The sequence below is a fragment of the Tenrec ecaudatus genome, chromosome 2 (assembly GCF_050624435.1).
Source record: "Tenrec ecaudatus isolate mTenEca1 chromosome 2, mTenEca1.hap1, whole genome shotgun sequence".
NCBI classification, from domain to species: Eukaryota; Metazoa; Chordata; class Mammalia; order Afrosoricida; family Tenrecidae; genus Tenrec; species Tenrec ecaudatus.
This window is the reverse complement of record NC_134531.1, coordinates 288,347,738-288,364,310: the sequence shown is the minus strand read 5'-3', so window position 1 is coordinate 288,364,310 and position 16,573 is coordinate 288,347,738. Positions and strand designations below refer to the sequence as shown.

Below are 16,573 nucleotides of genomic sequence, written 5' to 3'. Positions count from 1 at the left end.
TCTGTCGTCCATCCGAGGAAGCGTCCAGAAGTTCATGGAACAATGGCATTAAAATATAGTGGAATGTTTCCACGAACTCTTTGATGCACCCTCATGGGGTTGCAACGAGTTGGAACTGACTTGACCGCACCAACCAACCACAATACAAGGCTGAAAAGTGGACATGTGATACGTGCTTGAAGAGGAGGAGTATTCCAACTAAAAATTAGAACAATTCTCATTTTAAGTTTTATTCTCACTAAAACGGTCTAATTTCTCATTCTACATCTTCTGAAATTGCCATTAGAAGATCAGGAAGAGTGATTTCTGTCGTTGTTGTTGCTGTTGCTGTTGTTGTTGGGTGTCGTTGAGCCGGTTCCAAGTCATGGCAACCCTGTGTCCAACTGAATGAAACTCCGCCTGGCCCTGCACCATTCTCACAAGTGGGCTTATGTTCGAGTCCATTGTTGCAGCCACTGTGCCAATCCACCTTATTGAGGGCCGTCCTCGTTTGTCTCTGCCCCTCTACTTTACCAAGCATGGTGTCCTTCTCCAGGACCCGGTCTCTCCTGACCACTTGCCCAAAGTACACCAGGTTTTAGTGTCTATCAAAAATCACTTGGAGGGTTTGCTAAAACAAAGATTGTTAGCCTCACTCCCAGAGTTCCTGATTCACTTGGTGTAGCTTCTGGCCAGAGAACCTATAGCTGCTCTAAAGATGCCAGAGGAGGTTAGTGCCGTTCAACAGGGACCCATGCTTTGAGAACCCCCAAACTGGACAAAAGGTCCACCCTGCATGTAAGTCAAGTCTATAGAAATTCACCAGAATAAAAAAATTTTTTAAAGAAATTCACCAGAGAGAGGCCTTTTCCAATGAGAAAGGGTTGGCTTAGTATGGTTCTTTGCCAGAAATGGAAACCCTGGGGAGGCAAGCCACCCAGGGAGGTGGAAGCAGCAGGCCCCAGGTTACAGTGCAAGTCCTTCTGCCGACTGCTCTAAAATACTGAGGGTCTGGCTCACCCCCTACTTCCCGCAGGCTGATTAGATGCTTATAGCTCATCGCGTATCAGTTTCGTTACGACTTGAAGAATAGTGCGCATCTCATTCTTCTTCCCACTGCTTTTGCAATAAAGTTTTGAGAATGCAGAAACCCGCCTGTCCTCTCTGGGCTCCAGCTTCCTTATCTGAAAGTTGGAATGTCGAGGTCTCATTAGGCAATGCAGCGGTTGTCGTCATGGACTCGAAAATGTCTTAGGAGAAAGACGGGCATGCACACCATGTGATCCCATGATACTGCTTGCCGGTCGGCAGAGTAAAAGAAAAAACCCATCAACACCAAAAGATGTTTTTCCCCCTAAATGACTCAAGGTTGTCGTACCCCAATGACACCGATGCCTTCACCGCTGCAGCTGCGCAGGTAGGTCTGCTTCTTGGTTCTCAAGTCCACCAGGATCAGTTGGTTCCCACCTATGTACATCAGGGTACTGCTGTCCAGAAGCTGAAGATTGGCCCGCTTTCTGCAGTCATAACCGAAGGAATGTCTGAGAGGGAAAGTTGTTAAGGACAACAAGTGCAACGAGGTAACCATCTTAGGAACGTGACAATGAGTATAGATCTTAAATTCATCAAGAGACATGAAGTCCTGATAATGCAACAACATGGATAAGTATTGCTGACACAAATGAGTCGTTCACAAAAGGACAAAGATTGACCACAAAAGAGTTTACGTGAATATCCAGAATTGGTACATGTATAGAGACAGAAGCATCTTAGCAGTGACCGAGGGGTGAGGAACGGCTGGGAAATCATTGCTTAGAGGGATACTGAGTAGCCAGGATGGGGATGGAATCATTTGGCAAGCTACCTATGAAACCCAGCCATTGACAAGGTGCGGGAGCACAGTTCTCTGCGGACACACACCTGGGTCTTTGTAAATTGGACTCAACTCCATATCAGTTGGTAGTTATTTCTGTTTTACATAATCCATGAGGTCTATGTCATTACCTAATGGTTACACCGAGAGAGCACTTCTCAGCCGATAGATGATCCACACATTTAGATGACATGACTTGGGTCTCATGGAGACTATCTGGGACGGCCACAGTCACTGGGCAAATGAAAACATGGATGGCCAGCTCTTTTTCTTTAAAGAGAAGACTCTTTCTCTTTCCCCAATCACTGTCCCCCTTTTCTTCTTCTCGCTCTCATTTCTCTTTTCCCAAGTGCCAGTCGAATACTGTAGAGAACTAAGAGTGTGCCTATAATAATGAGTAGAAGCACATTACTCTGTCTTGGATGAAAGTTGGAGATTAGAGATATGACCATTTATCTAATCTACCTCCATTCTCGGGGGCATGGCAGGGCACACTTCTTCACACTCAGACTAAAAATCTCTCAAACAGCATGGTCCAGACGGTTAACTTCCCAAACTCTAACCTCTACATCATAACCCACTTGAGGGCAGAGACTGTTTCTTGCTTATATCTATTTTCCCAGAGCACCCAGCGCAGGATCTAAGCCTAACAGGGGTCAATGGGTGCTTGCTAAATTAATTAACTAGTGTATAACTAGCTTCTGATCCTTCCTTCCCAACCCCACAGGATAGTGGTAGGCCCTGAGCAGAGAGCAGAGAATGTTAAAATAGGTGTTCGGGTGTACTTTCAAGACCCCTCCATTTCACCTCTAGGGTGTTCTTTATAACTTCCTTCCAGGGAACCCCCAACCCATCCCCAAGCTACCTAGGTCTCTGCTTTAAAAATGTGCCTAAGTACTTTGCTAACTTCTGTTTAATGTCTTTTGGAAGTCCTACTATTTTATCATTGGTACTTTAATTTTTCTTTCTTCTTTTTTTTTCTTTTTCTAACACAGACTGATTCTGAAGAGGCAAATTTTGAAAGTGAAGTAGACTCGATATTACTACCACATTCGGTCTAAGGTCTTTTGGAAGTCCTGCTATTTTATCATCGGCTCTTTAATTCTGTTGTTGTTGTTGTTGTTGTTGTTGCTAAAACAGATTGAAGAAGCAAATTTGGAAGTGAAGTAGACTCGATAGCATTAACAAAGGATGGAAAGGCATAGTTCACAAATAGAGAAACAAGTAGGGCCCTGGCAGGTTGAGAAAGGCATTTATGAACTGACATGGAAGGAACTTCTCATTGCTATCTCCCCACTGAAGGAAACGATGCTGGGCCCTGGAATCCTGGTCAGAGAACAACGTGAACGCGCTGGAAAGACACCTCCTTCCTCCTAATTAAATACCCACTGCCACGTTACAGATTCAAACTGTTCCGTGGACTTGTCTCACCTCTAATCTTCACGGAAATAGACCAGCAGGCCTTTCTTCCGCAGCTCGGAGGAAGCGTTCAAACTCTTAAGCGTTAGTTTAACTCGTCGCAACACACGCAAGGCTTGTTCCTCCTAATTTGGTCAGAATGACAATAAATGTCCAAGAGGCTACCGACCTGGCTGTTCCCACAGTACTGTCTTCAGCTCTGGGCACCAAACCAGAAAGGAACTCCAAGGCAGAGCTTGCCTTGAGGACAGTGACATAGGAAACCAGCAGGAGCAACAGAGGGGGCGGAGCCTGGAGCAAAGAGGACTTGGGGGATATAGGATGGTCGATGTCTACTTCTCAGACGCCTGCACTAGAAAGCGCGCTCATCTTCCTCCATCTCCAGAGAAGTAAATCCCATGCAGGGGTGTCAGACAGGCAGACTTTGACTCAAGGCCTGGAATGTTAAGCTTTGTGATTTCCCCTGTTTGCAAAGTGTTCAAGGCAAGGCTACAGAACGCAGCCACCCCATCCAGAAAAAGTAGAGAAGATTCAAGCTTCGGGTCAAAAGCCAAGGTCACACCTGACTAACGCTTAGAATCTCAGCATGTCTCTCCAACTCTGAGACCCTCATGTATTTTCAGTGAGTCCAAATTGTTGGGGAGGGGGCGGGGGAGGGCAGGGAAACACATTCAAAACCACCTGGAAAACATGCATATGCCCAAATCCTTCTGCACCCAGAAATAACACATGGTTCAGGAAAGTTTCCAAGCATGTGGATCTTAGGGGGGGGGGGGAGAGGAACCAGATGACTCATATATACCACTACTCCACCATTTGAAAACGTAAAAAGGCTTGAAAATGATATAAAACAGCCCAGCTGGGAGGCCCTGTGGGCTAGGCGCTGGGCAGCTAATCACCAGCCCACCAATCATTCAAAACCACCAGCTGCTCTGCAGGAAAAACAGGAGGCTGTCTGCTCCTGGAAAGATGTACAGTCTCGGGACCCAGCAGGGTCATTATGAGCTGGAATTGACTGAGGGCAGTGGGCTGGGCTACGGAAAAGATAACACCATTTTTGTCAGAAACTTGTTCAGAGATATGGGGAGGAGAAGAGTGCTAAAGAGAGAAACCCCAGGTAACAAGATCCAGTGTGATTTAGGCAGACCTGCAATTGACTCAGAAAAAAAATCATTTTTATTAATTTGCTACAAATCTGTACAAAAAGCACTGACTTGTATCTAAATGTTATTTATTAAGGTGACCTAAATCCATAATACTACCTAAGCACAATATTGGATACTGTAATCATGCTCATTATAATAAATTATAACTAATACCTGGCCTTCTATATTAACATGTTCATTTTCATGTAATTAGTAAAACTGCATCATTGTGTGTGTGTGTGTGTGTGTGTGTGTGTGTGTGTGTGTATGGAAGCATATGCTTTTAAGAAGCCTGCGGTTCAGGCCACGTGGAGATAACCACTACCCATCTGGAAGTGGTCCTACTAAATTGCCAGCTAAGGACCTTAATGGAAATCATTTTCTAACTTGCCACTTTATAAACCTAACATCATAAAGTAATGGCAACTATGGGACCCCCTTGTCTTCTACGCCCCCCCCCCTCCTTTACATGTCTCCACAGACTCTTTGAGAAGCAGTCAATTAGCGTGACCCTTCTGGTCACAATCCCCTATGTTATGTTATAAGTTTTGGCCTCTCTGCCTGTGGCTATAACTCCATTTGGGGGGGAAACAGGATTCAGGTGGGATTAAGTCAACTAGTACAGAATGTGAACAAGTCACTCCCCTTTGTTTCCACGGGGGTATGATCTGATGAAAGACGAAAACCACACCACAGAGCCATTCCTCTGTGTCTAAGGGCCATTTCAGGAACACAAGAAGAAATCTTGGGGCCCTCAGAGGAAGAGCCAATGGCAGTGCATGTTCAAGGTCTTTGTCTGAAGGGGTGGACGCCAAGACCAAAGGGACCAGGGGCTGGGGCACAGGGAACAAAGAAGATGGAGCAAGGAGCAGAACTGAGACGCCAAGAGTGAGGCAGAGTGATCAGCAGCAGCCCACGGAGACTGAGGATCAGAGAGACTTGACTGCTGGCTGAGGAGAGGCGCTGCTGTGGACCACTGACTGGATCCTTACGCTTGACTGATCCGGACTTATGTAACCTGTTAACTTTCCAAGTAAACCCTTATCATCGTGAGCTGTGTGTGGCCATTGCAATGGGTTATTGAGCCCAGCAGAGTAGAGAGCCATGGAAAGAACAGCTAGTTTCAGAACAGGGTAAAGAAGGAGGGAGGGGGAGGTACAGCTCAGGGAGTCCTTGTGGCAACAGGGAAGCCAGAGGAGATCAGGTATGGGCCTCCACACCTTTGTCACACTCTTATTCCCCAGACCTCTTACCATCCTCCATTTTCTCAGATGCTCCCGCTCTGATAGATCCCCTGATAAAGTAAGACATGAGCACTTATGCCTGACAATGTCCTTGTCCGTGTGTCACACAGGGCCATGGATGCTTTTAATTTGGCAGGCACCAGCAAAGGCTTGCCAGACAGGTAGAGAAGATCAGTGAGATAAAGGAGGGCCACGGGGCCTTCTTGTCTCCTTCACAACATGTCTCATGGGCTGCTGCCTATTACCCCAGTACAAAGGACAGCCAAGCAAACATCATTTCTCTTGGTGAGTATTTGACATCAAATAAAAGCCCAGTTAAATTAAGATTGTGCATTTCTACCTAAAACTCAGTAAGGGCTAGGGTTCTTATAATAACCCAAGACTAGAGTTGGCCAAGTTTTTTCATAAACAATAGTGTTTTAGGCTTTGTCGGTTACATAGGCTCTGTTGTAGCGTTGGCCTTGCTGTACCATGGCAGCCAGAGACAAAATGCAAATACATGAGTGTTTAGATACATGTAGGTAAGGCTTTATGTACATAATCAGGAAGGGGACCACATTTGGTCCATGGCGGTAGTTTGCCAACCCCTGACAAAAGACATGGAAATCATCCAACTGTACATATGCAGCTGCAATGGATGGATACACCAGCGTTAGCAGATTCAGCGGGATGTCGGTGTCCTGAGACACAAAAGGCCGTGAAGCGAGTTCGTCATGATTGTAGAAGAAGCTATCTGGTATTTTCGTCATAGCCTTCTCCTCTTCTTGGTCCACAGGTGGAACCGGGGTTTCCACATTCAGAGATTCTAAAACATTAAAATATTTTACCTAAGGGGAGCAAGTGGTGAATCCTAAGATCCTACTTCCCAAAGACCGGGGGAATGTACGTAATCTGAAATACTATCATCAACGGCCCGGGTGCATGATGCTACCCACCCATGAGCATGGCAAGAAGAATCAGCATGCCTATGTGTCGGGGGTGAAGGTTGAACTCTGGCCGCCGTTTGGGCAGAATCTGAAAAGTAATTCCCAGTTGATTTCATGGGAGGGTTATTCTCACTAATCTGGAGTGGATCAACCCTTATACCACACACTCTCCCATGATCCAGGAAGAAAAAAGAGGTTGAGGGTTCTCTAGATTGAGGTTTCTCTGGGTGATTATCAGAAAATGGAATACGTAACCCCAGAGCTGCACCACGCCCCTTTCATACCCATATCCAGCAAGTTTCTCTTTCTATGAATTTATACCTGGGCTCCTGCAGAATGGGGTAATCTGTCTTTAAAAGTGATTATTAATAATAGGAAACCAAAAAGTTTCACCTGCAGTTCTTTCTGAATCATCCTGAAATGTATATGAACTCTCTTCCAAATCCTCGTCATAAATGTCTTCATCTGAATATGATTCCTCTCCTTCGGTTAATGTTTCAAACGTGGGATCGTCTGTAGATTTCACATGGTCTCTTGCTGCAGCTATTAATGATAATGTTTTATTAATTTCTAAATTTTGAATCAAGCAGTTTGATATACCCAGAGTAGCTAATCCTTCAAACTTGCTCTAAATGTAATAAATTATAGTACTCAAAAATCTCTGATAGAGTATATGCTTGGGGTATATTTGATATACTGGAAAAACTTCTACCAAAATTGAATACGATTAACTTCCATTTGAAGAGATAGCATTTGTTATGTAATTTCCTACGTGGGTAGATCATTTTGGTGTGGCTCCAACAATATATCTTCCTTGTCCATTTGCATGAAGAGGGAAAGTAACACTGAAACAGTTACTTCCTGGGCTTTTAAAATTAACCTTTCTAATGTCTGAGGATACTCTTGAACAATAACATGGTCTAAGAGATGAATTACCACAAATTCACTAAATACACTACAACACTTATTGAACAACCTTCTCTTGTACCCATTACTGTGTGAGACTTTGCGTATTCAAAGGTGAGTACATAGTCTTTGCTTTCTGGAAGCCCATAGTATAGAAATTCTCTGTATCGCACGTCTTTATGTGTTGAGCATTAGTAAACACGTTGCAAAGCCTTCTGGGAAGTCAGGGAGTGGTACTGTTACCACCACCACCCCACTAGGATTTAGTGATAATTTGGAATTCATGTTTCTATTTCATTTCTTCCTTTTTCCAAAATCAATTGGTGTCTCTTCTCATGATGTTTTGAGTCTTTGATATTGTAGAAGATAAATCATGTTTCAATTTACACTGTAGTTCTCCAATTTGAAGATTAATCAATAAAATATTGACTTTAAAAAAATTCCTAATAGAATAATTTTACTTGATCTGTCTTGTAATTTTTAAAATAGGAAGTCTCTCCTGTGAGTTCATCCCCATTGCCATTTCGTCTCCATTCTATTTCATATAACTGAATATTCAATAGTATTAGTAAAAGATTAAGAAAAGAAAAGAAAATGGGAAAAAAGGCTAGGATCTTGTCTGTTATCAGTATTTAAATTCAATATTGCCAACATTTATCAAGAATGTGTTACATTACAGCACAAACAGCAATTATTCAAGAATATCCTTTTCTGAATATATCTCTGGAGTGATAACCCAAGCATAAGAATCAGGGTGTAGAATATTGCCTGTAGCCCAAGCAAAAAAAAAAAAATAAGAGAGAGAGAGAGAGAAAGAACTGGTATGAAAACAGAAATTCGAACTGCAAGTTAACATTCAGATCAAGTCCAAACATGGATATTGTTTAAAAAAATAGACAACACCAAGCAGATGAAAGACTAAACTGTGTGAATCTTTGGAAGAATAAAGAAATTACAATTGTACCGAAGCGGCGTAGAGTCAACTAGATCACCTAGCTTAAATGAGGCTGAATGATTAGACTAATATAAATGAGACAAGAAGGACTGGCCAGGCTAATTCGCTGGGTGACAAGACAATATTTGGTTGAATTCATGTGTTTGGATAGAAAGACCATAATGTTAGATACAAAAAACAGGTCGAAGAGTGAACTTAGTTTTCCCAAAGAAAGGTCATGAGGAAACAACATGCCATTTAACACAAGCCTTAGGTCTTTCTGCTCCCGAAATCTGTCGCAGTCTCAGAAATCCGCAAGGCTGTCTACTATGTCCCACTATGTCTGTGTCAGTCAGAAGCAACTCGGTGGCAGTGCGTTTGCTTTTGATTTTTTGATCTGGTTTCGTTCCGTCTTGGGGCTGTGGCAGCCAAAGACTATTTCCACATCTCAAGATCAGTGTCCACAGCTTCATACGAACCTCCTCTCTGGAAAAGAAGCCGAGACTGGCAGTATTGAGCAAAGCGCTAGGGTTCAGCAAGCACTGACCGAGGGCCTGGGGGTGGATACAGGTAAAGGAGCACGGATTGCAAAGTAATGAGCATGGATATGCGGAGTCTAAGAGAAAGCCAGTGATAGAGGGGGAAAGGGGGGACTTAGAAGAAAAATTAATATGGGAAGGATGACATTAATTGAACATGATAAAGCAGCAAATCTGGGCAGTTTGACAATTAGGCAGAATTTTTATGCGTTATAAGTTGTCTGGTAGAGAGGCTTTATGGTGCAAAGAATAAAGCAGCATTTGTTTTTCTATTCTTGGAAATAATCTAAAGACCACTGAGAGAATGAGATATAATACCATAAGCTCAGAAGGAGCTATCTTGTATATGTCAAAAATCTCTCTCTCTCTTTTAAAATCATTTTATTGGGGGCTCGTACAATTCGTATCACAATCCATCCATCCATCCATCCATCGTGTCAGCACATTTGTACATTTGTTGCCATCGTCATTCTCAAAACGTTTGCTTTCTGTTTGAGCCCTTGGTATCAGCTCATTTTCCTCCCTCCATCGTGAACACTTCATAATTTATAAATTTTTTTCATGTCTTACACTGACCAATGTCTCCCTTCACCCACTTTTCTATTGTCCATCCCTGAGGGAAGGGGTTATACGTAGATCCTTGTGATCAGTTCCCCCTTTCTCCCCACCCCTTTCCCTTGCTCTACTGTTATCACTACTCTCATTATTGGTTCTAAGGGGGTTTATCTGTCCTGGATTCCCTGTGTTTCCAGCTCTTATCTGTACCAGTGTACATACTCTGGTCTAGCCAGATTTGTAAGGTAGAATTGGGATCAGGATAGTTGGTGGGGACAGGGCGGGGAGGAAGCATTAAAGAACTAGTGGAAAGTTGTACGTTGTATGTTTCATCATTGCTACACTGCACCCTGACGGGCTCGTCTCTTTCCCGTGACCCTTCTGTACGGGGATGTCCAGTTGCCTACAGATGGGCTTTGGCTCTCCACTCTGCACTCCTCCTCATTCACAATGAGATTATGTTTTGTTCTTTGATACCTGATCCCTTCAACACCTCATGATCACACAGACTGGTGTGCTTCTTCCATGTGGGCTTTGTTGCTTCTCAACTAGATGGTCGCTTGTTACTCTTCAAGCCTTTAAGACCCCATATGCCATATCTTTTGATAGCCTGGCACCATCAGCTTTCTTTACCACATTTGCTTATGTGCCCGCTTTATCTTCAGCGATCGTGTCGGAAAGGTGAATAGAACCTTCCCAGTTCAATAGAACAAAGTGTTCTTGCATTGAGGGAGTACTTGAGTAGAGGCCCAATACCCATCTGCTACCTTAGCACTAAATCTATAAATCTAAATCTCTTATAGTACCTTACTGGCAAGGTCGAGGGAGCTGAGGGTGCTGACAAATTATTTTACATTGTTATTTGGAATTCTCAAACCTATGAAGGTTTGAACTAATTTTGAGCTGAGCAGAAGGGGACACATGTCCCTAGGAGGACCCAACACAAGAAAGTGAGGTCCTGCAGCAGAGCTTGGCAAAGGTTCATCAAGAAAAGTTGAGAGCAAGCTTTATTCACGAAAATCGCGCCACAAAGTATAAACCTGCAAGTAGGCAAAACGGTGTCAGAGATGTGTTGTTGTTAGGTGTCCTGGAGTCAGGTCTGACTCATAAACCACCCTAAGTAGAACGGAACAAACACTGCCCGGCGCTGGGCCCGCCTTCCCTTGTTCTTCTGTTGGAGCCCACTGATCCCTCTTGTCAGAGGTCTTCCTCTTTTCCGTGCCCCACCCCTTTACCAGGCACGATGTCCTTCAGGAGGGGACGGCCTCTCCTGGCCAGAAATGGATGCAGTGGGAAAATATGAAGAGAGGAAAATGAGGGAGGGTCAAACTAAGGTTTTGGGTGGGAAAGTGATGTGACCATATTCTTAGGAAAGGTCATTCCAGTGACAACCTGGATGGAGAAGCAGGCAAAAAAAACTCTGAGTTTCATCAAGACGGTGGACGAGGCAGACACGCTACCCAGACCTTCTACCACAAAGACGTGAGGGGCGCAGTGAGGCCCTGAGCATCAGAGGGAAAGGGTAAAGAGAACTGAACATTGACCAGCGGAACCAAGGTGGTGAGAGAGCAGACAGATGGACGGAGAGCTGGCCCGTTGTCAGCGTTCACGAGCAGAGGCCAGCAGGGACAGCAACCTGGCCACCCGCTGTGCTCATGCGCAGAATCACACACGTACACAGTGGTGAACGTGGACCAGGAAAGTATGATGCTGCCCTTGTTCCCTGCACCTTCTAAGTAACCGGAAGCATGCTCACTCCTAATCGCCCCCGACCCAGCAGTCAGTGACACTCCCTCGCAAAGTACATGCTTTGTCGGAGGTCAGAGGTGCTGATCCCAGGACACCGTGTGGGCCAACAGGAAGGTCATCTTGACCAACCACACACCTCGACCGCCCTGTCAAGCAGGGGGCGCTGACTCGTGCTTTGACCTCGCATGCCCCCTCCCTTCTCGTCTTCCCCTTCTGCTTTCCTTTCTCTCCTTGCTTTCCTTTTTCCTTGTCCAGTTCTCTCCCCCCTCCTTTCTTTTTCATGGTTTTCATTACCAGTCTCTTTTCTATGGTCTCCTCTCTTGTTTTGCTTATTGTAGTTTTTCTCCCACCGATTTTATAGTCCTTGACTTTTCCATTTTTAGAATTTCTTTTTTCTTGTTGTCTGCTTGTTTCCCCTGAACCCGCTGGGGTTTTTTTATGCCCCCTTTTAACCTTTAATGCTCTTGTCTTTTTTTCTTGTCCCCCACAGCCACACAAGCACATCCTATAAGCCCACCCACTAGGTAAGAACTAGCCCGGGGCCCAGTGCTACCTGATAAATACGAGACAAGGGTCAGCAGCAGCCACACCCACACACCCACCCTCCGCTGCACCACATAAGCAGCAAACAGAGCACTGAGTAGACTTTCCTATCCTTGTTCACACCCACCAGGAGACAAGTGTGCGTACTCCAAAACTCGCCAAGTACACCACCGACGTGTCCCAGAGACATCGGGCAATTTCAGTTGGCATAAAGAAACAAGAAGGTGGCTTTAAACAAGTGACCAACATTGGAACTACCCGATTAAAAATATTCAAAATTCTGATATTTACGTTTCTTCAACAGGTTGAGAGAGAGATCAAGTTATAGGCAAACTGAAGGAAAATACAGACAAAACTTTACAAAAATTCAGGAGAGCGCTACATGGACAAATCCACAAAACAAATGAAAAAATATAAACCATACAAAAATAACACATAAAAGAAGTGCAGAAGCTTAAAGTTTCAGAAAAAATAATACATTGAAAAGGCAAAAGCAAGTATAACTGAATCAACGGAAGAGAGTTACGTGCGCTAAGACAGATCTCTCACTATTCGTCTGCTAGAAGAACCATTAGGACACAACAGGGATAAGAAAGGGTGCCTAAGGAAAACGTGGGTCCATGACACGGATCTACGTAGAACCTCCCCCCTGCGGATGGGCATCAAAAAAGTGGGTGCAAGTCGGAGAGTGCAAGATATGACAAAATAATAATAATTTATGAATTATCAAGGATTCATGAGGGAGGGAGGAAGGAGGAGGAAGGGGGGAAGTGAGGAGCTGATATAAAAGGTTCAAGTAGAAAGCAAATGTTTTGAGAATGATGATGGCAACAAATGTACAAGTGTGCTTGACACATGGATGGATGGATGGATTGTGATAAGAACTGTATGAGTCCCCAATAAAATGAAATTTTTTTTTTTTAAAAGTGGGTCCCCATCAAGAAGAAGAATCCGTGGTCAGAATAGGAAGAACAGAAACGGGAAGAGACAATAAGAAGCAGGAAGAGGATGGTCAAGGAGCTGCTGGAAATTTTCTTCAGGAAAGGTGAGAGGATACACATTAGTCAGCTGAATAGGCCCCCAAAAGAATACATCCCAAAGAAATCCATCATCGACTTTTCCCAAGCCAAAGATAAGGAAAGGAGCGTGGCGGGGAGGGTGGGGAGCTTCAAAACCCCAAAAGTTACCTACAAAGGAGAACCAACAAGACTAAGCTTGGATTTCTCAGAAAAACCAATGCACACAAGAAAGTAACTCAAAACACTGAGTCACTTCTGATTCACAGGGGTTCCAAGGCTGCAAATCTTTACAGGAGCAAATAGCTGCATCTTTCCCCCACACAGGGGCTTGTTTGACTGCAGCCAGCAGGCTGACAATTACCCAACAGCGCCACCAGCAGTCCTGAAGAGGTAAGACAGTGCCATATATAAAACTAGAACAAAAAATTGCTTACGGACAGTTATATATTTTGAAAACCCTATCCCTCAAGTGTGATGGCAACATTAGGACGTTTCCAGGTAAACAGAAATTAAATAAATTTGTGGCAAACCAGACCAAACTTACAAGAAATGCTAACGGGATTTCAGTGAACAGAGAGTCAACAACGGGAGAAAACAAGCCAAGCTTAATGCACATGACCCCACCACCCAAAAGTCAAACAACGTAATAGAAGTTTACAAAGTAAAAGAAACCAACAAAACTGAAAACAGGGAACCAGAGAAAGTAAGTTAAAAATGAATATAATTACAAAATAAAAGGGGAAGTAAATAGCATATGTGGTAGTTATATAATTGTCAATTTAAGGCTTAAGCGTGTAGGGGTGGCGTCTAGCAGAGGCTTCTGTGTGGGCATAACCTTCCCCTAAGGATTCTGGGAATTCCGGTATTTCCTCCTTGGAGGTGGGAGACTATGCTCACACCCTGGGAGACATAGCAGCTGACAAGACACATGGACCCACCCTGATACAGCCCTGGGTGCTGGAGAGGCCATGCAGAGACCCCTGCCAGCGCTGAGATGTTTCCAATGCCACTGGACCCAAAGACCTTCTACCCACTGGCCTGTGATCTTCTACATTTGCGTCATTGCATGTGTTTCGTGAGTCTGAGGGGGACTTTATAGATTGGTATCGAAAATATGGGCTACTATAGGATTTATGGACTTGATCCGAACTGGGCTGGGATGTTTTCTCAAAGTTCAATTGCTCTTGTATAGAAATCTCTTTCTTATACACATATGTGTGTCCATGGATTTGTTTCCCTAGTCCACCCAGACGGACACAGCATAGTTAGAGAACTTCTAAGGGAAGAGGAAGTGAAGTAGATTTCAAGAAAGAACAAACTGCCTAAAACTTGGAAAGAAATCCATAAATTACAAGGTAACCTCAAAAAAAAAATTAGAACACCATCTCTTCAAAATAAAAAAAAGAGGAACTGACAAAAAATAAGTGTCTCCACAGAAAATAAATGTCTAGAAAAGAATGATGGCAACATATGTACAAATGTGCTTGATACGAATGATGGGTGGATTGTGATAAGAGCCCTCAATAATGCGTTTTGGTTTTTTATTTAAAAAACGCTAAAGCATACATTTGGTGGACACCAAAAGGGCAGCAAAGAAGAAAATGATAATAAAGTCCACAAACAAAATGAACTCATCACAGAAAATTATTTGGAGCCAAGAAACCAGCAGCACCGCCCCCCCCCCCCCGACACACACACAGAGAGAGAGAGAGAGAGAGAGAGAGAGAGAGAGCAAATGATAACTAAAATTCAAATCTATAATTACACTAAATGTAAATGGATTAAATATACGAGCAGTCAAGAGACAGAGATTACCAGAATAGATTAGAAAGGAAGACACATCAATATACTGCTTATAAGAGATACACTTTACAAAGACAAAAATAGACTAAAAATCAGAAGAGGGAACAATATACACATCAAGCTAATAGCAGTTTTAAAAAAAAGGAGGAGTGGCAGTATTAATTTCTGATAAAATAGATTTCAAAACAAAACCAGGATAAGACACAACAGAAGGGCATTATATAATGAGTAAAAGGTCAATTGAACAAGAGGACAGAGCCAGTGAACAGAGTCAACAATGGGAGAAAACAAGCCAAGCTTAATGCACATGACCCCACCACCCAAAAGTCAGTATAAATATCTTCTGCTCTGTGATAGGTTAGGTGTATTGTGTCAAAGGTCTTCCTCTTTTTTCATCGTCCCTCCACTTGACCAAGCATGATGTCCTTTTCCAGGGACCAGTTTGTCCTGCATCATGGCAGCCTGATAGAACAGAGTAGAACTGCCCCGTGGGTTCTCAAGACTCTTTTGGCAGTAAGATTGATTGATTGATTGATTGATTGATTTTGTGTTGGTTAGTTGGTTTTGATTTGGTCTCTCTTAACAAGATGTTCAAAGTAGGTGATACACAGTCTTACCATCCTTGCACCGACGGAGCAATAAATGTACACATTAAAAAAATAAGAACCAAAATCAACACTTAATCCAACAATTAAAATATGAGCAGCAAAATAAACTAACAGTCCCCAGAAGAAGGTGGCGAGGAGGAGGTTAGAGCAGAAATAAAATTAAGCAGAAACAGAAAAATAATAGAAAGAATCAACAAGGGTAGAAGTTGGTTCTTATAAAAGATTAATAAACCTAAAAAAACACCAACCAATCTACAGAGAAGATACAAATAACAACAGTAATAAATGCAATGGGCTGAATCACAACAGAACCAACCAAAATTAAAAGGAAAATGACAGGATGTTATGAAGAATTGTACTCCAACACTTTTGAAACCCTAAGAGAAATGGACAGGTTTCCAGAAACACACTACTTACCTAAACTAACACAGACTGAGGTAGAAAACTAGAACAAGCCAATAACAAAAACATAAATTGGTCAGGACCAGTGCTGAGAGTAGCGATAAAGGGAGGGTAGAGAGTGAGGGTGGGGTGGAGAGGGGGAACTAATTACAAGGATCTACATGTGACCTCCTCCCTGGAGGACGGACAACAGAAAAGTGGGTGAAGGGAGACATCGGACAGTGCAAGATATGACAAAATAATAATAATTTATAAGTTATCAAGAGTTCATGAGGAAGGGGGAAAAGGGGAGAGAGGGGGAAAATGAGGAGCTGATATCAAGGGCTCAAGCAGAAAGCAAACATTTGAGAATGATGATGGCAACAAATGTGCAAGCGTGCTGAACACAATGGGTGTATACATGGGTTGTGATAAGAGTTGTACGAGCCCCCAATAAAATGATTTTTTTAAAAGAAAGAATAAATTGGTCAGGCCATTAAAGAATTCCCTAGCAGACTAACAAAAAAGGTCCAGGCCTCGACAACGTCACCGGTGAATTATATAAAACAGTCAGAGAGGTGCTGAAACCGATGCTACTCAAACTATCCCAGAGTGTAGGAAAGGTTGGGATATTCTTGAATTTATTTTATGAAGCAAGTAGAGCCCTGGTAATGAACACAGGCAAAGATAGCACTATTAAACGAAATTAGAGACCGTGTGTCTCAGCAACATATTGGCAGAGAGCTGCCAGAAAATTCAAGCCGGGTTCAGAAGAGGATGTGGGACAAGGGATATGATCGCAGATGCTAAGTGGATCTTGGCTGGGAGGACAGGATACCAGAAAGGTGTTTGCTTGTGTGGACCACAAACAACCGATAGTCTTACCAATGGGCATTCCGGGACACTTCATTGTGGAGAACCTGGGCATGGACCAGAACAAGGGACGGCTA

The 16,573-nt window shown here is 43.4% G+C and overlaps 1 protein-coding gene across 1 annotated transcript in view; it reads right to left on the bottom strand.

Annotated features, from left to right (window-relative positions):
- Positions 1 to 16,573, bottom strand: part of CFAP44 (cilia and flagella associated protein 44) — a 100,767-nt gene that overhangs the window by 83,522 nt on the left and 672 nt on the right. The window contains exons 2-4 of the mRNA XM_075542949.1: positions 6,980 to 7,129; positions 6,306 to 6,465; positions 1,358 to 1,520 (exon numbers count right to left, since the gene is read on the bottom strand). Of these exons, the coding sequence (XP_075399064.1) occupies positions 1,358 to 1,520; positions 6,306 to 6,465; positions 6,980 to 7,129 (473 nt within the window). The remainder of the gene's footprint in view (positions 1 to 1,357; positions 1,521 to 6,305; positions 6,466 to 6,979; positions 7,130 to 16,573) is intronic.